The sequence below is a fragment of the Rhinoraja longicauda genome, chromosome 2 (genome assembly GCF_053455715.1).
Source record: "Rhinoraja longicauda isolate Sanriku21f chromosome 2, sRhiLon1.1, whole genome shotgun sequence".
Lineage (NCBI taxonomy): Eukaryota > Metazoa > Chordata > Chondrichthyes > Rajiformes > Arhynchobatidae > Rhinoraja > Rhinoraja longicauda.
The window spans coordinates 114,220,170-114,244,278 of NC_135954.1; the positions used below are offsets into that span (position 1 = coordinate 114,220,170).

At 48.2% G+C, this 24,109-nt stretch overlaps 1 protein-coding gene across 8 annotated transcripts in view; it reads left to right on the forward strand.

The window, feature by feature from the left end:
* dlec1 (DLEC1 cilia and flagella associated protein) overlaps positions 1-24,109 on the forward strand; it is a 149,781-nt gene that overhangs the window by 15,383 nt on the left and 110,289 nt on the right. For 7 of the 8 annotated variants that reach the window (XM_078429930.1, XM_078429947.1, XM_078429957.1 and 4 more), the window contains 5 exons: positions 1,639-1,755; positions 11,782-11,966; positions 14,927-15,138; positions 17,604-17,688; positions 18,962-19,049. In XM_078429930.1, the coding sequence (XP_078286056.1) occupies positions 1,639-1,755; positions 11,782-11,966; positions 14,927-15,138; positions 17,604-17,688; positions 18,962-19,049 (687 nt within the window). Of the gene's footprint in view, positions 1-1,638; positions 1,756-11,781; positions 11,967-14,926; positions 15,139-17,603; positions 17,689-18,961; positions 19,050-24,109 lie in introns of those variants that run through there. The other variant, XM_078429922.1, reaches the window with a different exon arrangement.

Genomic DNA, 24,109 nt, shown 5'->3' on the forward strand with positions numbered 1-24,109 from the left:
GGATTGAACCCTGGGTCTTTGATGCGCCACCGTGCTGTGGTAGAGTTTGTGTTAACGTGTTAATGTTGGTCGGCGCATACTCGGTGGGCTGAAGGGATGTTTCCGCGCTGTATCTCTAAACTAAACTAAATAGAGACCAGTTGCTTCATGGTTTAGATAGTTACAGTGTGGATACAGTAGTGGTCCTTCAGCCCACCGAGTCCATGGTGACCCATTTACACTACTTCTCTGTCATCCATTCACTAAATATTAGGGGCAATTTACAGAGGTCAATTAACCTACAAACCGGCACGTTTTGGGGATGTGGGTGGAAACCGGAGAAAACTCACGCAATCGCCTGTTTGGTTTGTTGTGACTTCCTGTGGACAAGGAACTTCTGAATGCCATTTTCTTTTTGCTGCTAACTTGCACAAGTGACGGGAGATGTTATGAGAGAAAACTCACAAATTCCTCTCTGACCCCACACTGCACAATATCACGGTAAATTAGCAGAACAGCTAGAATATGTCCTTTGTGTTCAATTAAGTTTGTTACTGTGATTAATTTCTAGTTTGGCAAGCAAGAGGAAAGAGTCAGAGGGTGCCAATTACTGCTGAAATTATACAAAGTGCCAGAGAAACCCAGCGGGTCAGGCAGCATCTCTGGAGAAGATGGATAGGTGATGTTTCAATTTTCTTCAGACTGAACGGGTGATGTTTTGGGTCGAGACTCTTCTTCAGAAGACCATTCCTTCTCTCCAGAGATGCTGCCTGACCCGCTGAGTTACTCCAGCACTCTGTGAAACGTCTCCTATCCATGTTCTCCAGAGATGCTGCCTGACCCGCTGAGTTACTCCAGCACTCTGTGAAACGTCACCTATCCATGTTCTCCAGAGATGCTGCCTGAGTTGAGTATAGGAGCAAAGAGGTCCTTCTACAGTTGTACCGGGCCCTGGTGAGACCGCACCTGGAGTACTGTGTGCAGTTTTGGTCTCCAAATTCGGAGGAAGGATATTCTTGCTATTGAGGGCATGCAGCGTAGGTTCACTAGGTTAATTCCCGGAATGGCGGGACTGTCGTATGTTGAAAGGCTGGAGCAATTAGGCTTGTATACACTGGAATTTAGAAGGATGAGGGGGGATCTTATTGAAACATATAAGATAATTAGGGGATTGGACACATTAGAGGCAGGAAACATGTTCCCAATGTTGGGGGAGTCCAGAACAAGGGGCCACAGTTTAAGAATAAGGGGTAGGCCATTTAGAACGGAGATGAGGAAGAACTTTTTCAGTCAGAGAGTGGTGAAGGTGTGGAATTCTCTGCCTCAGAAGGCAGTGGAGGCCAGTTCGTTGGATGCTTTCAAGAGAGAGCTGGATAGAGCTCTTAAGGATAGCGGAGTGAGGGGGTATGGGGAGAAGGCAGGAACGGGGTACTGATTGAGAGTGATCAGCTATGATCGCATTGAATGGCGGTGCTGGCTCGAAGGGCTGAGTGGCCTACTCCTGCACCTATTGTCTATTGTCTATTGTCTATTGACCCGCTGAGTTACTCCAGCACTTTATATCCTTTTGTGCATCTGCAGTTCCTTGTTACTGTTGACTGCTTTAGACCAGGCATGATATATATTGATAATCTTTCTTATCTTTCTGCTTCCTTGCAGTGAAATCCGTATTCATGTGTTGTATAGACAATGAGCTACTTAAGAAGCACAATTTAATCGTCCCTGAGGATTATCTGACAGAGAAGCCTCCAATCACAAAAGCATCGGAACCTGCAGGTAAAGTCCAAGAACAAAGTAGTTTGTTCTGCTCAAAGTAGTTTCAAAGATGCCTCCCAATATCATGTGTATCAAGAAGGGTTGTCAACTTCCTCAGTCCCAAATACGGGACAAGGTGACGCCACCTAGTGTCACCTCCCGCTCCACCGGGTGGCTGCCATTGGTGGAGAGGGAGCACGTGGCCGCTGGCTGGGTGAGGTCACGTGGGGCGCGGGGTGATGACGTCACCCTTTGTCCCTTATTTGGGAGTGAGGAAGTTGGCAACCCTACTAATACGGGACAAGGGCGGTCCCGTGCGGGACAAACTAATTTAGCCCAAAATACGGGATGTCCCGGCTAATACAGGACAGTTGGCGACACTACTGTCAAGGTTCGATGAAAAGCTTTGTATTGCATGCTGTCCAATCAAATGCATATCAAGCCAAACTTAAGTGTCATAGGTAGAGCAAAGAGAAAGATAAAAAATTGCAGAATATTCTCAGCATCATTGTGCAGCTCCAGAGACAAAATCCAATGTCCGCAATGAGGTAGAGGTGAATTGGACAATGGTGTAGCTGATGGACTCTACCACCCTGTCCCACCTCACAGATTCCTTATGTTTGGGTGTGGTTTGTCTTAGTTTTAGCCACAGCCCTGGATAATATGTGTCTTCTTACAACAGACAATAGACAATAGACAATAGGAGGAGGGCATTCGGCCCTTCGAGCCAGCACCGCCATTCACCGTGATCATGGCTGATCACCCACAATCAGTACCCCATTCCTGCCCTCTCCCCATACCCCCTGATTCCGCTATCATTAAGAGCTCTATCTAATACCCTCTTGAAAGCATCCAGAGAATTGGCCTCCACTGCCTTTTGGGGCAGAGTTCCACAGCTTCACAACTCTCTGGGTGAAAAAGTTCATCCTCATCTCCGTTCTAAATGGCTTACCCCTTATTCTTAAACTGTGGCCCCTTGTTCTGGACTCCCCCAACATCGGGAACATGTTTCCTGCCTCTAACGTGTCCAACCCCTTAATAATCTTATATGTTTCAATAAGATCCCCTCTCATCCTTCTAAATTCCAGTGTGTAGAAGCCTAGCCGCTCCAGTCTTTCAACATACGACAGTCCCGCCATTCTGGGAATTAACCTGGTGAACCTACGCTGCACGCCCTCAATAGCAAGAATATCCTTCGTAGCAGGACGCCAAAAAAACGGCGACTGGACCCCCCCCCACCTACGACAATGTCTACGACAAGCTACAACAACCTACCACCTAGTCGACATCAAGCTACGGCAAGCTACCGACAACCGGCGACCCAATCGTCGCGAGTAGGACGTCCACCTACGACCGCACCTACGACCACACAGGCGACAACCTACGACAACCGAAGTCAGCCTACGTCCACCCGCGACAAGCTACCACAAGCTACGACCCTGAAGACTGAAGACAACTGAAGACAATTCACGTTTCACCCACTTTCCCTATAAAAGGGGATGTATGGTAGGGTTTCCAATCATTCTGCACCATGACTATTTGAAAGTGATGCCATGAGAAACTACTCTGAAACTTCATACATCAATTTTCCGTAAAAATTTCATGAATTTCCTTTATTGATATTGAAACATACAAAAAAAATTTAAAGGTTGATAAGAACGTACAACAGTGCATACAAAATTATTGTAATAAACTTCAATACATTTTAATAAACTTCAAACTCCAAACTTTAAAATTCAAACTTTAAGCAGAATACAAGTGCAAAAACATACAAAACCGAACATCATTTATGGACACATTACACTGATGGGTGATCGGATCAAGCCCACACTTGGAATTCACCGAAGTCAGCGCCGGCGACAACCTATGTCACCTGGCGACAACCTATGACAGCGCCCACGTCAGGAGACGTCAAGCTACTACGCTCATCGGCGTCAATCCCACTGTCGCCGAAAATGTTCAACATCCTGAAAATCCAGCGGCGGCCAGAAAGACGCTGCGACTCTTTGGAGACGACTCACGACCATACAGGCAACACCCCGGCAACCGTGTGGTGACAGCCTAGTCGCCTGTAGTCACCTAAACAATCGCCTACGTGGGACAGGGGCTTTGAGACAAACCACACCCAAACATAAGGAATCTGTGAGGTGGGACAGGGTGGTAGAGTCCATCAGCTACACCATTGTCCAATTCACCCCTACCTCATTGCGGACTTTGGAATTTGTCTCTCAGCAATGATGCTGAGAACTTTATTCTGCACGTTTTATCTTTCTCTTTGCTCTACCCATGGTATTTCAGTTTGGCTTGATATGCATTTGAGTGGATAGCATGCAAAATAAAGCTTTTCATTGCACCTCGATACACATGACAATGATAAACCTACAGTAAACTTAGGGTCTCAACCCGAAACGTCACCCATTTCTTCTCTCCCGAGATGCTGCCTGACCCGCTGAGTTACTCCAACATTTTGTGTCTACCTTTGATTTATACCAGCATCTGCAGTTTTTTACCAACAGTAGCCTATATGCCAAGTGGAGGAATGAGTTGGCATTGGTATTGGAGTATTATTGTCATGTGTACCGAAATACAGTGAGAATCTTTGCGTGCTCTCTAGTCAAATCATACCACACATAAGTACAATCAAACCATTTACAAGTAGCACAAAGTAAAACATACCAGAGTGTAGAATCTAGTATGACAGCATTATCGTCTTACAGTTGCAGGAAATGTCTGGAATAAGGTAGGGTTGGGAAATGTTATACCGTAGTAAATGGGGGAACTGACCAGTAGTGTGATAACAGCAGGGGAGAAGCTGTTCTTGAATCTGAGGATAGGCACGAAATGTTGGAGTAACTAGATGCAGGAAAAATGTTCCCAATGTTGGGAGAGTCCACAACCAGGGGCCACAGTCTAAGAATAAAGGGGAGGCCATTTAAAACTGAGGTGAGAAAAAAGAAATTCACCCAGAGAGTTGTGAATTTGTGGAATTCTCTGCCACAGAGGGCAGTGGAGGCCAATTTACTGGATGAATTTGAAAGAGAGTTAGAAAGAGCTCCAGGGGCTAGTGGAATCAAGGGATATGGGGAGTAGGCAGGCACAGGTTACTGATTGTGGATGATCAACCATGATCACAATGAATGGTGGTGCTGGCTCAAAGGGCCCAATGGGCTCCTCTATGTAATTCAGCGGGTCAGGCAGCATCTCTGGAATGAAGGAATGGGCGACACTTCGGGTCGAGCTCTTCAGACTGAGAGTCAGGGGACGGGGAGATACAGAGATAAGGAAGTGTAAAGTGTGAGAACGAGACATCAAAGGGGGTGAAAATCAAGGGAAATGTAGAATAGATCATTGTTAGCTAGGAGGAGGTAACAACAAAGCAAGCAGAGATAAGATGTAATCGGGCCAATCTGACTGGTAGGAGAACTGGAGGGGTGGAGAGAGAGGGAAAGCAAGGGTTACCTGAAGTTAGAGAAGTCAATGTTCATACCGCTGGGGTGTAAACTACCCAAGCGAAATATGAGGTGCTGTTTCACCAATTTGCGCTGGGCCTCACTCTGACAATGGAGGAGGCCCAGGACAGAAAGGTCAGATTGGGAATGGGAGGGGTTGAAGTGCTGAGCCACCGGGAGATCAGGTTGGTTAAGGCGGACTGAGCGGAGGTGTTCAGCGAAACGATCATCGAGCCTGCGCTTGGTCTCGCCGATATATAAGAGTCCACACCTGGAACAGCAGATACAATAGATGAGGTTGGAGGAGGTGCAAATTAACCTCTGCCTCACCTGGAAAGACTGTCAGGGGTTCCTTGAACGGAGTTGGGGGAGGAGGTACAGGGACAGGTGTAAGGGAAAGTACCTGGGGAGGGGGTGGTTTGGGTGGGAAGGGATGAGTTGACCAGGGAGTTGAGGAGGGAATGGTCTCTGCGAAAAACGTAAAGGGGTGGAGATGGGAAGATGTGGCTAGTGGTGGGATCCTGTTGGAGGGGGCGAAAATGTCAGAGGATTTTCTGCTGTATGCGACGGCTGATGGGGTGGTAGGTGAGGACGGGGGGACTCTGACACGACTGGGGGGAGGGGGAGCAAGAGCGGAGCTGCGGGATATCGAGGAGACCCTCGTGAGGGACTCATCTGTGATGGAAGAGGGGAATCTGATGATACATGGAATCTGAGGTACATGGTTTCAAGTTTTTATGTGCTCTGTCTGAGGCTTTTATGTGCTCTGTCTGTCCTCCATTAGGGGGAGGAAGGAAAGGGGATGACTGAAGTGAAAACCTTCCTTGATTATGTTGGCTGCTTTCGTGAGGCAACGCCTTGCAAGTGGGGTGGAAGGGAAGGGAAGGGAAGGGAGGCTGGGTTTTTTTGACGGGCTGGGCTACATCCACAATTCGCAGCAATTTCTTAGATGTGTCCCCTAGTTCCTTTAAGACTTCCTTAATTGCACCAAAATTATGCAGATAGCAGATCCTAATGTAACTCCGTTACTTAAGAAAAAGGGGGAGAGAAATCAGGGATTGAAGGATTAGCGTGATACAGTAACAGGATAAATACTGGAATTGATTATTTACAACATGAGATGGTAATGGAGTGTTTGGTTAATGTATCGAATGTGGGATAGTGCAGCACAGGAACAGGTCTGAAGATGGGTCTCGATCCAAACATCACCTATCCGTGATAGTTTTGGATTTAGTTTTAGAGATATAGTGTGGGAACAAGCCCTTTGGCCTGCCGTGTCCACGCCGACCATCAGCACCCGTACTAGGGTTGCCAACTTTCTCACTCCCAAAAAGGGGACAAGTTGTGACGTCATCGCCCCGCACCCCACGTGACCTCACCCAGCCAGCGGCCACGTGCTCCCGCTCCACCAATGGCGGCCGCCCGGGCCGGGAGGCGGGTTGCTACGCAACCTCTGACAGGCGACCTCCGGGCCTATAGTGTCCGGGGCTACATTGTCCGGGCCTACAGTGGCCCCCGGGCCTACAGTGTCCGGGCCTACAATGTTCGGGCCTACAGCAGCCCCCGGGCCTACAGTGCCTGGGCCTGCAGTGTCCGGGCCTACAGTGTTCGGGCATACAGCAGCCCCCGGGCCTACAGTGGCCTCTGGGCCTACAGTGTCCGGACCTACAGTGTCTGGGCCTACAGTGTCTGGGCCTACAGTATCCAGGCCTACAGTGTCCCGGCCCACAGCGCCCCCTGGGCCTAATACGGGACAAGGGCGATCCCGTACGGGACAAACCAATTTAGCCCAATATATGGGATGTCCCGGCTAATACGGGACAGTTGGCAACCCTAACCCATACACAACTCCTACCCAACACACTTGGACAATTTACAGAGGCCTTTTAAGCTACAAACCTGCACGTCTTCGGAATGTAGGAGGAAACCGGTGCACCCGGAGACAACCCACGAGGTCTCAGGGAGAATAACAATGCAAACTCCGTACAGTCAGCACCATAGTCATGTTGAAATCCTGGGCCCTGCTTCTGTAAGGCAGCAACTCTACCGCTGCGCCACTGTGCCGCCCAAACAGTTCTCCAGAACATCCATGTCTTGCTTGACCTGCTGAGTTACTCCAGCACTTTGTGTCTTTTTGTGTGTATTAACCAGCAAATGCGGTTCCTTGTTTCTACACAGAACAGGTCCTATGGCCCACAATGTTTGTGCCGACCATGATGCCAATTAAAACTGCATATCAGCCTGCGTTCCCCGCATTCCCCACATTCCCCACATTGCCCACATTCCCTGCATGTTCACGTGACTGTCTAAATGCCTCTTAAATGTTGCTGGGTGCTTTGACCACCTCCCCTGGAAACGCGTACCAGGCACCTCTGTGCAAAAACAACTTGCCTCAGAGATCTCCTTTAAACTTTCCCCCCTCTCACCTTAAGGCTAGTATTTGACACCCTGAGGAAGACATTTTCTGACTTTCCATGTCTGGTAATTTTATATACTTGTGTCAGGTTACCCCTTAGCCTCTGACCCACCAAAGTACAAGTAAGTATATGAGGTGATCGCCGGTCGGCGCGGACCCGGTGGGCCAAGGGGCCTGTTTCCGTGCTGTATCTCTAAAGTCTAAACTCAGCTGCTGCCTTGCCTTCTTCATGATTGTACCTATGTGGCAAGCCCAGGCGATCCCCAGGAATTTGAAGGTGATATCTCTCCTCACCACTGAGGTATGAGGCATCTGATGAGTCTTCCACTTGGTATGATGGTGGCATGAGGACACGATCACGATTCACCCACGGGCGCCTGATCGAAACTTGTGTTCCGTTTTTGTATCACGATCACAATCGACAATAGACAATAGGTGCAGGAGGAGGCCATTCGGCCCTTCGAGCCAGCACCGCCATTCAATGTGATCATGGCTGATCATTCTCAATCAGTAGCCCGTTCCTGCCTTCTCCCCATACCCCCGGACTCCGCTATCCTTAAGAGCTCTATCTAGCTCTCTCTTGAATGCATTCAGAAAATTGGCCTCCACTACCTTCTGAGGCAGAGAATTCCACAGATTTACAACTCTCTGACTGAAAACATTTTTCCTCATCTCCGTTCTAAATGGCCTACCCCTTATTCTTAAACTGTGGCCCCTTGTTCTGGACTCCCCCAACATTGGGAACATGTTTCCTGCCTCTAACGTGTCCAACCCCTTAATAATCTTATATGTTTCGATAAGATCTCCTCTTATCCTTCTAAATTCCAAATTCCAGTTCTTTCCAAGTTAAAGGAATGTATCCAATGTCACATGTACTTAGTTAGGTACAGTGAAATTCTTTGGATTGCGTTTGGATATACAGCGCGGATATAGTTTGGAGATACAGCGCGGAAACAGGCCCTTCGGCCCACCGGGTCTGCACCGCCCAGCGATCCCCGCACATTAACACTAGGGACAATTTTTACATTTATACCAAGCCAATTAACCTACAAACTTGCATGTCTTTGGAATGTGGGAGGAAACCGAAGATGTCGGAGAAAACGCACGCAGGTCACGGGGAGAACGTACAAACTCCGTACAGACAGCACCCACGGTCGGGATGGAACCCGGGTCTCCGGCACTTGCTGTAGCTTGATGTCGACTAGGTGGTAGGTTGTTGTAGCTTGTCGTAGACATTGTCGTCGGGGGGGGTCCAGTCGCCGGTTTTTCGGCGACCTGCTACGACTATGACAGTCACCGGCAGGAGCCTAAAAAAAAGCCTAAGTGGGACAGGCCCTTAAGTTGGACTTGTTGTCAAGCTGGAAACGACACAGAGAAGATGTACAAGGATGTTGCCAGGACTATAGGGTGTGAGCTATAGGGAGAGGTTGAGTAGGCTGGGACTCTATTCCTTGGAGCACAGGAGGATGAGGGGAGATCTTATGTTTAGTTTAGTTTAGTTTAGAAATACAGCGTGGAAACAGGCCCTTTCGGCCCACCAGGTCCGCGCCGACCAGCAATCCCCACACATTCAAACTATCCTACACCCACTAGGGACAATTTTTTAAAAACATTTTCCAAGCCAATTAACCTACAAACCTGTATGTCTTTGGAGTGTGGGAGGAAACCGAAGATCTCAGAGAAAACCCACGCAGGTCACGGGGAGAACGTACAAACTCCGCACAGACAGCACCCGGGATGGAACCCGGGTCTCCGGCGCTGCATTCGCTGTAAGTCAGCAACTCTACCGCTGCGCCACCGTTAATAAATAAGAACAATTCTGGAGGTGCACAGCAGGTCAGGCAGCATCAAGGGAGAGAGAAACGGATTTTTATTGTTAGTTAAACTTTCATCAGAACTAGACAGTTTTAATAAGAGTATCATGCTTCTTAGAAAAGAAACAAGGAACTGTAGATGAGAGTTTACCAAAAAAGACACAAAGTGCTGGAGTAACTCAGCAGGTCAGGCAGCATCTCTGGAGAACATTGATAGGTGATATTCAAGGTCTTTAGACTTGAAACTTTACTTTAGAGACACAGCATGGAAACAACTCTACCACTGCGCCACTCTGCCGCCCATAGAATCAGTCTGAAGAAAGGTCCTGACCCGAAACGTCATCTATCCATGGATCTCAAAGAATGCTGCCTGACCCACTGAGTTGCTCCAGCACCTTGCCTTTCTCTATCATGCCTCTTAGGAATTCCTCCCATTCTTCCATCTCCCTCCACATCTGAAACAAACCCGTGTTCCCTTGTCCTCACTTTCCAGCCCACCAGCCTCCACATTCAATGGATCAAAGAGCCATAGAATTATAAAGCACAAAAAACGCCTCTTCGGCCCAACTAATCCATGCTGACCACATTGCTTACATGAGCTAGTCCCATTTGCCTGTCTTTGGCTCGGATCACCATAAATCGTTTCTATCCACCAGTCCAAATATTTTTAAATCACTGTAATTGTGCCGACTTCTACCACTTCTTCTGGTAGCTCTTTCCACATTAGGGTCACCAACTGTCCCATATTGGCCGGGACATCCCGTATTTTGGGCTAAATGGATTTGTACCGTATGGGACAGCCCTTGTCCCGTATTAGGCCCGGGCGGCACTGTAGGCCCGGACGCTGTAGGCCCGGACACTGTAGGCCCGGACACTGTAGGCCCGGACACTGTAGGCACGGACACTGTAGGCCCGGACACTGTAGGCCCGGACACTACAGGCCTGGACACTGTAGGCCCGGACACTGTAGGTCCAGACACTGTAGGCCCGGACACTGTAGACCCGGACACTGTAGGTCCCGACACTCTAGGTATTCAACATTTTAGCTCCTGGAGGCCTGGGCGCCGCCTAATGGAGGTTACTTAGCAACCCGCCTCCCCGCCTGGGCGGCCGCCATTGGTGGAGCGGGAGCAGGTGGCCGCTGGCTGGGTGAGGTCACGTGGGGCGCGGGGCGGTGACGTCACCTTGTCCCGTATTTGGGAGTGAGATAGCTGGCACCACTATTCCACATACATTCCTTCTCCTATTTGGACAAATTTGGGGGATAGTGTACAGTAGTTCTCTCTCCGTCAATCACACTCTCTGCAAAAGTAGACCAAAACTAGTATCACAAGCAAAAATGCTGAAAGCGTATTAGTTATGGTACATTGAAAGGAAAAGGATTAAAATAATCATTTTATCATTTCCAGTCTGAAACATCACCTATCCATGTTCTGAGGAGTTACATAGAAACATAGAAAATAGGTGTGGGAGGAGGCCATTTGGCCCTTTGAGCCATTCAATGTGATCATGGCCGATCATCCACAATCAGTACCCTGTTCCTGCCTTCTCCCCATATCCCTAGATTCAGCTAGCCCTAAGAGCTCTATCTCACTCGCTTTTGAAAGCATCCAATGAATCGGCCTCCACTGCCTTCTGAGGCAGAGAATTCCACAGATTCACAACTCTTTGGGTTGCTGCCTGACCTGCTGAGTTACTCCAGCATTTTGTGTCTTTCTTTGGTGTAAACCAGGATATGCAGTTCCTTCCTTCCACAACAGAGAGCAATTCATTTTTTTTACCTTTTATAGTTTGAAAGTTGCTCTGCTTTGAAGCTCCTGTGTTTTCTAAACAACGCACTTCCAGGGCTGTTGGCTTTCAAACACTAATTGGTGTGTAGGGTGACACGGTGGTGCAGCGGTAGAGTTGGTGCCTTATAGTGCCAAAGACGCTGGGCGCTGTCTGGGTGGAGTATGTATGTTCTCCCTGTGACCCGCGTGCGTTTTGTCTGGGTGCTTCGGTTTCCTCCCACACTCCAAAGACGTGCAGGTTTGCACATTAATTGGCTTCAGCAAAAAAAAATTGTAAATTGCCCCTCGTGTGTAGGAAAGTGTGAATGTACGAGGTGATCGCTGGTCAGTGCGGACTCGGTGAGCCGAGGTGCCTGTTTGAAACATCCTCATAAATCTTTGTGCGAGTGTGCGGGGATCGCTGGTCGGCGCGAGCTCGGTGGGCCAAAGGACCTGTTTCCCCGCTGTATCTCGAAAGTAAAGTATAGTCTAAAGTCTAAAAACGTTGAACGTCGTTTCTAAAGTGTAACGTTATCCAGGTGCAACATCATAACGTACAGTATTGTCTTCATAATCTGCACCATTTTCCATTTCTTCAGCAAAACCGATGACCCATTGTCCCGAACCCACCATGAGCTATAAACAACGCATTTCGCGCAACCCAGTGGATGATGGTTATTCTGACGAGAGTCCATCCAAAGGTCATTTGACAGAAGACCGATCATCTTTCATTTCACAGTCAACTTCTGGTGACTTAACAAGTTTGAAAAAATCCAGCCCTCAGGTGCGTCTATCAGCCGAGTAGATTTTAGATTTAGATTTAGAGATACAGCGCGGAAACAGGCCCTTCGGCCCACCGAGTCCGCGCCGCCCAGCGATCCCCGCACATTAACACTATCCTACACACACTGGGGAAAATGTTTACATTTACCCAGTCAATTAACCTACATACCTGCACCTCTTTGGAGTGCATGGATGATGACAATAGACAATAGACAATAGGTGCAGGAGTAGGCCATTCGGCCCTTCCAGCCAGCACCACCATTCAATGTGATCATGGCTGATCATCCACAATCAGTACCCCGTTCCTGCCTTCAGGACAACGGTTGAACCATTGAAGCTTTGAGGCATTGAACTACGATCCTCCCCCTGGAATCAACGGATGATTTTGAATATAAACAGGATCACAGATGGCTCATTTGACTCAATGTCAATAAGCTGGAATGAGTGCAGAGAAGACCTATGAGGATATTACCAGAACCTGAGGATCTGACCTACAGGGAAAGATTGGGCATGCTGGGGTTATTTTTTTTCCATGGAGTACAGGAGGATGAGGGGTGATCTTATAGAGATGTATAAAATCATGAGGGGAATTAGTAGGGTGAATGCCCAGAGTCTTACTCCAGCGTTTTGTATCTATAGAACAGTGCAGCACAGGAAGAGGCCATTCCACCCACAATGTCTGTGCTGAATTTGATGCCAAAGTAAACTAATGTCCTCTTTCTGCAAATCATCCATATCCCTCCATTCCCCCCATGTGCGAATCTAAAAGCCTCATATGCCATTATCAAATCTGCCTCCACCACCACTTCGGTCAGCATGTTCTGTGCACTCATCACTCCCTGTATAAAGACTTCATGTTCATAAGTCATATGAGCATGAACAACGAGTCTACTCTGCCATTCATTCACAAAATGCTGGAGTAACTCAGCAGGTCAGGCAGCATCTCGGGAGAGAAAGAATTGGTGACGTTTCGCCTGAAGAAGGGTCTCGACCCGAAACGTCACCCATTCCTTCTCTCCCGAGATGCTGCCTGACCTGCTGAGTTACTCCAGCATTTTGTGAATAAATACCTTCGATTTGTACCAGCATCTGCAATTATTTTCTTATACTACTCTGCCATTCAATCATGGCTGATCTATCTTTCCCTCTCAACCCCATTCTCCTGCCTTCTCCCTCTAAATCTTGACACCCTTACTCATCAAGAACTTTCTAAATAGATACATAGACAATAGGTGCCTTCTGAGGCAGAGAATTCCACAGATTCACAACTCTCTGTGTGAAAAAGTTTTCCCTCATCTCCGTTCTAAATGGCCTCCCCCTTATTCTTAGACTGTCAACCCTGGTTCCCCCAACATTGGGAACATGTTTCCTGCATCTAGCGTGTCCAATCCCTTAAAAATGTTATATGTAAATTTTATATTTCTCAATCATGGCTTTAAAAATATCCAATGTCTTGACCTCCACTGCCATTTGTAGCAATGGATTCCGTAGATTAACTACCCTCTGACCAAAGAAATTCCTCCTCATCTCCATTCTAAAGGTACATCCTTTTATCCTGAGGATGTGTCCTCTGGTTCCCGTCAGTCTCCACTTTAAAAATGCCCAATGACTTGTCCTTCACTGGCATCTGTGGCAATGAGTTCCACTTGCCCCAACCATCTCCTTTAAACTTTGCCCCCCACACATTATTATCCCCTCTCACTTTAAAGGCATAATCTGTACAAAGTGAGATGATACAGTAGCAATAATGTCAGTTTCTAAATCTTCAGTTTCAGTTTTGTTTCAGTTTAGTTTATTGTCACGTGTACCAAGGTACAGTGAAAAGCTTTTGTTGCGTGCTAACCAGTCAGCGGAAACACAAAACATGCATTTACGGTGTATAGATACATGATAAGGGAATAACGTAAAGCCAGCAAAGTCCGATCAAGGATAGTCCGAGGGTCAACAATGAGGTAGATAGTCGTTCAGCACTGCTCTGTAGCTGTGGTAGGATGGTTCAGTTGCCTGATAACAGCTGAGAAGAAACTAGGGTTTCCAACTGTCCCGTATTAGCCGGGACATCCTGTATATTGGGCTAAATTGTTTGCCCCGTACGGGACCACCCTTGTCCCGTATTAGGCCCGGGGGGCGCTGTAGGCCCGGACAGTGTAGGCCCGGACAGTGTAGGCCCGGACAGTGTAGGCCCGGACAGTGTAGGCCCGGACACTGTAGGCCCGGACAGTGTAGGCCCGGACAGTGTAGGCCCGGACGGTGTAGGTCCGGACACAGTAGGCCCGGACACTGTAGGCCTGGGGGCCTCTGTAGGTTCGGTCAGTGTAGGCACGGACACTGTCGGCCCAGACAGTGTAGGTCTGGAGGCCCGGACGCCGCCTAACGCAGGTTGCGTAGCAACCCGCCTCCCGGCCCGGGCGGCTGCCATTGGTGGATGGGGAGCACGTGGCCGCTGGCTGGGTGAGGTCACGTGGGGCGCGGGGCAGTGACATCATCTTGTCCCTTATTTGGGAGTGAGGAAGTTGGCAACCCTAGAAGAAACTGTCCCTGAATCTGGAGGTGTGCGTTTTCACACTTCTATACCTTTTGCCCAAGAGTGAGTGGCCAGGGTGAGACTGGTCCTTGATTACGCTGCTGGCCGGAGATCCCACACAGGTCAGCGGGAGAATTGACAAACTCCGTACAGACAGCAAGCGTAGACAGGCTCAAACCCGGGGCTCTAGAATGGTCGTCATTCTACCACAACTACAGAGCAGTCCTGAAGGAGTCAATGGAAGGCAGGTTGGTTCGTGTGATGGTCTGGGCTGCGTCCACAATTCGCTGCAATTGCCTGCGGCCTTGGATGGAGCTGTTCCCCAACCAAGCTGTGATGCATCCCGGTTACTCTGGCACATCTGGGGAAGGTGATGGGAGTTGTTGGGGAATCTTCACCCACGTGTGTGTGTGTGTGTATTCCTTTTTTCTTTGCAGAAAGAAAGGAGCAAGAGGCCTCTCTGGAAGGATGAGCTGTCGGTGGCCAAACGCATCCAGGCTCGGGAAGACATGGCAAGGTTCGAGAGGTGCCACAACTTCCTGAAGAACCCACGCTTTCTGCCTCCTCAACAGGGAGGCAAATCACTCATCATCCCCAAGAAGAAAGTGCAGAAGATGGTTGGCAATAGAAAGATCTTTGTTGAGGAAAGGTACTGAGCCCATCATTCATCACTGGATGTTCACATCCAGGGGTAATAGCAGGAATGTTTATGCACACTGGTCTGAAGAAGGGCCTCGACCCGAAACGTCGCCCATTCCTTCTCTCCACAGATGCTGCCTGACCCGCTGAGTTACTCCAGCTTTTTGTGTCCATCTTCTTGCACTTTATACACTTTGGGTGGCATGGTGGCACAGCGGGAGAGCTGCTTCCTTAGAGCGCCTGCTTCCCTCAGGACTGCTCTGTCGTTGTGGTAGAATGACGACCATTCTAGAGACCCGGGTTGGATGCTGACTACGCGTGCTGTCTGTACGCAGTTTGTGAATTCTCCCGCTGACTTGTGTGGGCTCTCTGGTTCCCTCCCACACTCCAAAGACGTCCAGGTTTGTAGGCTAATTGACTTGATATAATTGTGAATTGTCCCGAGTGTGTGTGTAGGATAGAGTAAGTGTGCAGGGGAATCGCTGGTTGGCGTGTACTCAGTGGGCTGAAGGGCCTGTTTCCGCGCTGTATCCCTAAACTAAAGTAAACTAAATGAACTGAACTAAACGATAGTAAACAACTTGGGTTTAACCACATTTAGAATACAATGTGCAGTTCAGATAGGGTTGCCAACTTCCTCACTCCAAAATAAGGGACAGGGTGATGTTACCGCCCCGCGCCCCACGTGACCTCACCCAGCCAGCGGCCACGTGCTCCCGCTCCACCAATGGCGGCCGCCCGGGCTGGGACGCGGGTTGCTACGCGACCTCCGTTAGGCGGCGCCCGGGCCTCCGGACCTACCCTGTCCGGTCCTACACTGTCTGGGACTACAACGACCCCCGGGCTACAGTGTCCGGGCCTACAGTGTTTGGGCTTACAGTGTCGAGGCATACAGTGTCCGGGTCTACAGTGTCCGGGTCTACAGTGTCGAGGCCTACAGTGTCCGAGCCTACAGTGTCCGGACCTATAGTGTCCGGGCCTACAGTGTCCGGGCCTACAGTGCCATCCGGGCCTAAAAGACGGGATGTCCCAGCTAATATGGAACAGTTGGCAACACTTCGGATCGCAATCTTAAGATGAAAAAAAATCACTGCAAAGAGGGAGAAGAGATTTTATCAAGATGGCACAGAAAGATTAGGTTGGGGCTTCCTTCTGGAAAAAGTTATGTTAGGGTTTAAGTTATATGTATGTTGAAAGGCTGGAGCGATTGGGCTTGTATACACTGGAATTTAGAAGGATGAGGGGGGATCTTATTGAAACATATAAGATAATTAGGGGATTGGACACATTAGAGGCAGATAACATGTTCCCAATGTTGGGGGAGTCCAGAACAAGGGGCCACAGTTTGAGAATAAGGGGTAGGCCATTTAGAACGGAGATGAGGAAGAACTTTTTCAGTCAGAGGGTGGTGAAGGTGTGGAATTCTCTGCCTCAGAAGGCAGTGGAGGCCAGTTCGTTGGATGCTTTCAAGAGAGAGCTGGATAGAGCTCTTAAGGATAGCGGAGTAAGGGGGTATGGGGAGAAGGCAGGAACGGGGTACTGATTGAGAGTGATCAGCCATGATCGCATTGAATGGCGGTGCTGGCTCGAAGGGCTGAATGGCCTACTCCTGCACCTATTGTCTATTGTCTATTGTCTATTGTCTATAAAGTTAGAGGGAGATAGAGCATCCAAACAGACCCTTCAGCCCATCAAGTCCACACTGACCGTGAAGCACCCATTTTACACTCATCCTTACATGAATCCCATTTTTATTCCTGTGGATCCACGTCCTGCAGAAGTGCTGCCTGACCCCCTGAGTTACTCCAGCACTTTGTGCTTTCTTTGTCAAGCAGCATCTGCGGTTCCTTGTGTCACCTGTGTATCAGGTGAGTTGAGTTTTGGAGTGAATGCAGCTCCACAGATCCACCTGGTGGGCAGTAAATGACATTACACTTGGCTGAAGAATGGTCTGAAGAAGGATTCCGACCCAAAACCTCACCTATCCATGTTCACCATAGATGCTAACTCACTGAGTGGGAAAAAAACTGCAGGTGCTGGTTAAAATCGAAGGCAGACTCGAAGTGCTGGAATAACTCAGCAGGTCAGGCAGGATCTTGGGAGAGAAGGAATGGGTGACGTTTCTGAAGAAGGGTCTCAACCCGAAACGTCACCCATTCCTTCTCTCCCGAGATGCTGCCTGACCCGCTAACTCACTGAGTTACTCCAGCACTTTGTGTCTTTGTTTTATTACTTGGCACACTAGGTAATTATTCACCTTAGAGTGCAACGGTATGAACATTGACTTCTCCAACTTTAGATAGTTTCTCTGTCTCTCTCTTTCCCCCTTCCCAGTTCTCCCACTGTCTTCCTGTCTCCACCTATATCCTTTCTTTAAACGTGACAATAACTCGGCACACTTGACAATAACCTAAACTGAACTGAACTGAAGTTGAGAATGACTGCTGTGTGATTTTGCTCCTTTTTGTTGTACAGTGACCCTGGTGAACCCATTCCTGTTTTTCTGGCAAATCCACCGATTATCCTCTTCACGGACTACAAAGTCGGTCAGGTGTACGAGGTGAGATCGGGTGTCGGCAGTAAATTCAGGAATGAGCAAATTGACTTAAATTTGAAAAGATATCATCAGAGATTAGTGGGCAAAATTAGAGCACATGGTATTGGGGGGAGGGTATTGACAGGGATAGAAAATAGGTTGGCAGGCAGGAAGCAAAGAGTAGGAGTAAACGGGTCCCTGTCGGAATGGCAGGCAGTGGCGAGTGGAGTGCCGCAAGACTCGGTGTTGGGGCCGCAACTGTCTACAATATATATTAATGATTTGGATGATGGAATTAAAAGTAACACTAGCAAATTTGCAGATGACACAAAGCTGGGTGGCAGTGTGAACTGCAAAGAGGATGTTGGGAAGTTGCAGGGTGACTTGGACAGGTTGAGTGAGTGGGCAGATGCATGGCAGATGCAGTATAATGTAGACAAAAACAAGGAGGCAGATTATTATCTCAATGGTGTCAGGTTAGGTAAGGGGGAAGTGCAGCAGTCACTGAAAGTTGGCGTGCAGGTACAGCAGGCAGTGAAGAAAGCTAATGGCATGTTGGCCTTCATAACAAGAGGATTTCAGTATAGGAGTAAAGAGGTTCTGCAGTTGTATTGGGCCCTGATAAGACCACATCTGGAGTATTGTGTACAGTTTTGGTCTCCTAATTTGAGGAAGGACATCCTTGTAATTGAGGCAGTGCATTGTAGGTTCATGAGATTGATCCCTGGGATGGCGGGACTGTCATATGAGGAAAGAATGAAAAGTCTAGGCTTGTATTCACTGGAGTTTAGAAGGATGAGAGGGGATCTTATAGAGACATCTAAAATTATTAAAGGACTGGACAAGCTAGATGCAGGAAAAATGTTCCCAATGTTGGGCGAGTCCAGAACCAGGGGCCACAGTCTTAGAATAAAGGGGAGGCCATTTAAAACTGAGGTGAGAAGCAACTTTTGCACCCAGAGAGTTGTGAATTTGTGGAATTCTCTGCCACAGAGGGCAGTGGAGGCCAATTCACTGGATGGATTTAAGAGAGTTAGATAGAGCTCTGGGGGCTAGTGGAATCAAGGGATATGGGGAGAAGGCAGGCACGGGTTATTAATTGTGGATGATCAGCCATGATCACAATGAATGGCGGTGCTGGCTCGAAGGGCCAAATGGCCTCCTCCTGCACCTGTTTTCTATGTTTCTATGTTTCTATGTATTACGTTCAGTGCAACTAGACCAATGCAAATTTGATGCTGCGTATAAATCCCTTTGATTTTCAAACCATTTTATCACGCGTGTTATCTTTCCCCAGACCAACATTGAGCTGCGGAACATGACATCCAGCAGCCGTCACCTCCGTATCATCCCACCGAGCACCACTTTCTTTTCTGTTGGACTGGGTAAGCAGACCCTTGCTTCTCCGACTGTTATCTATAGAAACAAGATTCAAGATTCAATTTAATTGTCACATGTGCAGTGAACCTTGAGTTACCCCACAGCTGTACTAAGTAAAAAGCAACAAGACACACAGCCACATAAAGTAACATCTAAAGGCCCTGTCCCACTGAGGTGATTTTAAGGCGACTGCCAGTGACTAGGCTGTCACCGAACGTTGGCCGGGGTGTGGCGGGCATGATCGTGAGGAGTCTTCAATGAATCCTAGCGGATCTCGGCGCGTCACGGAAACATTTTCCAGACAGAAATTTCTCGGCGACAGCTGGCTTGTTGCCAGGTATCGTTGCTTATTGCGGGCGTTGTCTGTTGCATGCTGTCCCCAGGTTTGCTAGGTTGTCGCAGATGCATTTAGAAGCACGTAATATTAAATTAAGAAAAGGCATTTGAAGATACCAGAAGATGGTTTTGTTTAACCAATTTATTTACCGTCAGGACATTTGACAGGTAGATTGGAGGTGACAGTTTGACGGTCAGGTAAGCGTGGGAATTTTGCGATGTTTCCGAAGACGGTGTAATCTCTTCGCCAGGTGCTAGTTTCACAAAAACAGTAACTTGTATCGACCTGACTCGGCATTGTCATGGTCATTGTCGTAGGGGAAATTTTGCCGATCTGCTACAACTTTGACAGTCGCCGGCAGTCGCCTTAAAAATCACGTAACCGGGACAGGCCCTTAACATAAACATCCACCACAGCGGATTCCACATTACTCACTGTGATGGAAGGTAATAAAGTTCGATCATCTTCCTCACGGACTGACTTCAGAACATCCTCGAGAGGGAAGGTGAACAGCCAGAGGTAGTTGGGCACGTGGGCACGAACGACGTCGGGAGGAAGAGGAAGGAGGTTCTGCATCGCGAGTCTAAGGAGTTAGGAAGATGACTGAAAAGCAGGACTTTAAGGGTGGTTGTCTCTGGACTGCTTCCTATACCTCGTGCTGGTGAGGGCAGGAACAGGGAGATAGGGGATATGAAGGTATGGCTGAGGGGCTGGTGCAGGGAGCAGAGATTTAGATTTATAGACCACTGGGATCTCTTCTGGGGTAGGGGTAAACTGTACAAAAGGGACGGGTTACACCTTAACTGTAGGGGGACCAACATTCTGGCAGGCAGGTTTGCTAGTGCTACATGTGTGGGTTTAAACTAAATAGTGGGGGGGGAGGGGTTGACAAATTGGGAATATGAAGATGGAGTTAAAGGGGCAGTGAATACAGGAAAGGTTCCAAAAGACTCCCGAATTAATGGGAAGGAAAGTTCTAGATGAGATAAGAGAGTACGGTCAGGGCCAATAGTGTGAGAGGGGAGGTGAATACTAAAGTTAAAGTGTTGTATTTGAAGATTCAAGATTCAAGATTCAAGATAGCTTTATTGTCATCCAAATTGGACGAAATTCAGTCACCCACAGTCCAACAACAAAAGCATCAAAATAGGCATTAAAATTACACAACCCCCAAAACACACAAAAGAAACATCCATCAAGAAAACATCCATCACAGTGAGTCTCCTCCTCCAGTCCTCTCCTCACTGTGATGGAAGGCCACAATGTCTTTTCCCTTCTCCTGCTGTCCTCTCCCGCGGTCAGGTTGTTGTGGTTGCAGGCCGCGCCGGATGCGCGAAGTATAAAAAATAAAGTGGATGAGCTTGAGGCTCAGTTAGACATTGGCAAGTATGATGTTGTGGGGATTACAGAGACATGGCTACAAGAGGACCAGGGCTGGGAAGAGAATATTCAGGGGTACACGACTTATGAAAAAGACAGACAGGTGGGCAGAGGGGATGGGGTGGCTCTGTTGGTAAGGAATGATATTCAGTCCCTTGCAAGGGGTGACATTGAATCAGGAGATGTAGAGTCAGTATGGATAGAACTGAGGAATTGTAAGGGTAAAAAGACCGTAATGGGAGTTATCTACAGGCCCCCAAACAGTAGCCTGGATATAGGGTGCAAGTTGAATCAAGAGTAAAAATTGCCATGTCGCAAAGGTAATGCTACAGTGGTTATGGGAGATTTCAACATGCAGGTAGACTGGGAAAATCAGCTTGATAATGGACCCCAGGAAAGGGAGTTTGTGGAGTGTCTCCGAGATGGATTCTTAGAACAGCTTGTACTGGAGCCTACTAGGGAGAAGGCAATTCTGGATTTAGTGTTGTGTAATGAACCGGATTTGATAAGGGAACTCAAAGTAAAAGAGCCATTAGGAGGTAGTGATCATAATATGATCAGTGTAGGAAAATAACTGCAGATGCTGGTACAAATCGAAGGTATTTATTCACAAAATGCTGGAGTAACTCAGCAGGTCAGGCAGCATCTCAGGAGAGAAGGAATGGGTGACGTTTCGGGTCGAGACCCTTCTTCAGACTGATGTCAGGGGGGCGGGGCAAAGGAAGGATATAGATGGAGACAGGAAGATAGAGGGAGAACTGGGAAGGGGGAGGGGAAGAGAGGGACAGAGGAACTATCTAAAGTTGGAGAAGTTGATGTTCATACCGCGAGTCGGGAGCCTCGATCGCCTCGGCAGAAGTCGAACTATCTGTCCGTGGGAGAAGCACGGGGAAGAGAGAAGACATTTTCTTGTCTTCCATCACAGTGAAGGGGTGTCTGGAGGAATCACTGCGATGGATGTTTGTGTTAAAATTGTGTGTCTTGTGTCTTTTACTCTGTACTGTTGTGGCTCCTTGGCAAATGATTTTCGTTCAATTCATTTTGAATGACAATAAAGGCAATTCAATTCAATACTGACACTTCCGATTTTCCCTTCTCTCTCTCAAATTGTAGATGAAAACTGATCATATTATCTTCTGATCGTCCCATCCCCTCCCCTTTCTGCGTCCGCAGAGACCATTCCCTCCGTAACTCCCTGGTCCACTCGTCCCTTCCTACCCAAACCACCCCATCCCCGGACACTTTCCCCTGCAACCGCACGAGATGCAACACCTGTCCTTTTACCTCCCTCCTCAACTCCATCCAAGGACCCAAACAGTATTTCCAGGTGAGGCAGAGGTTCAACTGCACCTCCTCCAACCTCATCTATTGCATCCGCTGCTCTAGATATCAACTTCTTTACATCAGCGAAACCAAATGCAGGATCATTTCGCTCAACACCTTCGCTCAATCCGCCTTAACCAACCTGATCTCCCGGTGGCTGAGCACTTCAACTCCCCCTCCCACTCCCAGTCTGACCTTTCTGTCATGGGCCTCCTCCAGTGCCATAGTGAGGCCCACCGGAAATTGGAGGAACAGCACATCATATTTCGCTTGGGCAGCTTGCAGCCCAGCGATATGAACATTGACTTTTCCAACTTTAGATAGTTCCTCTGACCCTCTCTCCCCCTCCCCTTCCCAGTTCTCCCTCTATCTTCCTGTCTCCACCTATATCCTTCCTTTGTCCCGCCCTCCCTGACGTCTGTCTGAAGAAGGGTCTCGACCCGAAACGTCACCCATTCCTTCTCTCCAAGATGCTGCCTGACCCGCTGAGTTACTCCAGCATTTTGTGATACCTTAAACCTTAGTTCTTGATTCCCGTAGACTGGGAACTCTGTGCATTCACCCTATCTAGTTTAGAGTTTAGAGAGATACAGCGAGGAAACAGGCCCTTTCGGCCCACTGCACGTTAACACTATCCTACACCGACCAGCAATCTCCGCACATTAACACTGTCCTACACACACTAGGCACAATTTTACATTTATACCAAGCCAATTAACCTACAAACCTGCACGTCTTTGGAGTGTGGGAGGAAACCGACGATCTCGGAGAAAACCCACACAGGTCACGGGGAGAACGTACAAACTCCGTACAGACAGCGCCCGTAGTCGGGATGGAACCCGGGTCTCCGGCGCTGCATTCGCTGTAAGGCAGCAACTCTACCGCTGCACCACCTCTGTCGTGTGGTTCTTGATTCCCCTAGACTGATTCGCCCTATCTATTCCCCTCCTGATTTTATACACCTCTATCAGACCACCCCTCCACTCCAAGGAATAAAGTCCTGTGCTGCCCACCCTCCCCTGTAACTCAGGCAGTCCTCGGAAACCTTCCCTGCGGTTTTTCCAGTTTATCGGACGATAAGGTTTGGGCAGTTCCCCTCGGTTTATACAGAGAGCTCCACCTAACCAACCTGCACTTGGTTTGGGCAGGGCATGAACAGAGCCTCCATTCATTTCACAGCAGCATAACATCTGTGGGAGTTTAAGGTGTTAGCTAACTTGCATACCTTTTGAATTACCTTTGTTTGCTTAGATATTTTCAAATGTAATCTGGTGTTTTCTTTTTTAAATTTCTCTTAAATTTTGGAGCTCGATTAAAATTTGTTGTAAACACCTCTGTATCATATCATATATATATATATATATCATATATCATCATATCATATCATATCATATATATATACAGCGCGGAAACAGGCCTTTTCGGCCCACCAAGTCCGCGCCGCCCAGCGATCCCCGCACACTAACACTATTAACACTATCCTACACACACTAGGGACAATTTTATTTTTTTTAAACATTTACCCAGCCAATTAACCTACATACCTGTACGTCTTTGGAGTTTAACGTCAGCTTTAACCGTCTGCTAAACCAGGGTCTGTGGCCTAGCCAGCTGCCCCGAGTTTTGAAACATATTTCACGACCATAATGACTTTTCTGTCCTGGGACCTCCTCCATTGCCTGAGTGAGGCCGCACCCAAACTGGAGGAACAGCTCTTCATGTTCTGGCTTGGCTAGGTTACAACCCAGCGGTGTGGACATTTTCCAGTGTCCCTGCCCCCTTCCCCCCACTCCAGTAATTACACCTGAGTGAAGAAGTTTAATAATTACAGAGTTTATTTATTTATTTAGAGATACAACGCGGAAACAGGCCCTTCGGCCCACCGGGTCCGCGCCGACCAGCGATCCACGCACATTAAATTATCCCACACACACTAGGGACAATTTTTACATTTACCCAGTCAATTAACCTACATACCTGCACGTCTTTGGAGTGTGTGAGGAAGCCGAAGATCTCGGAGAAAAC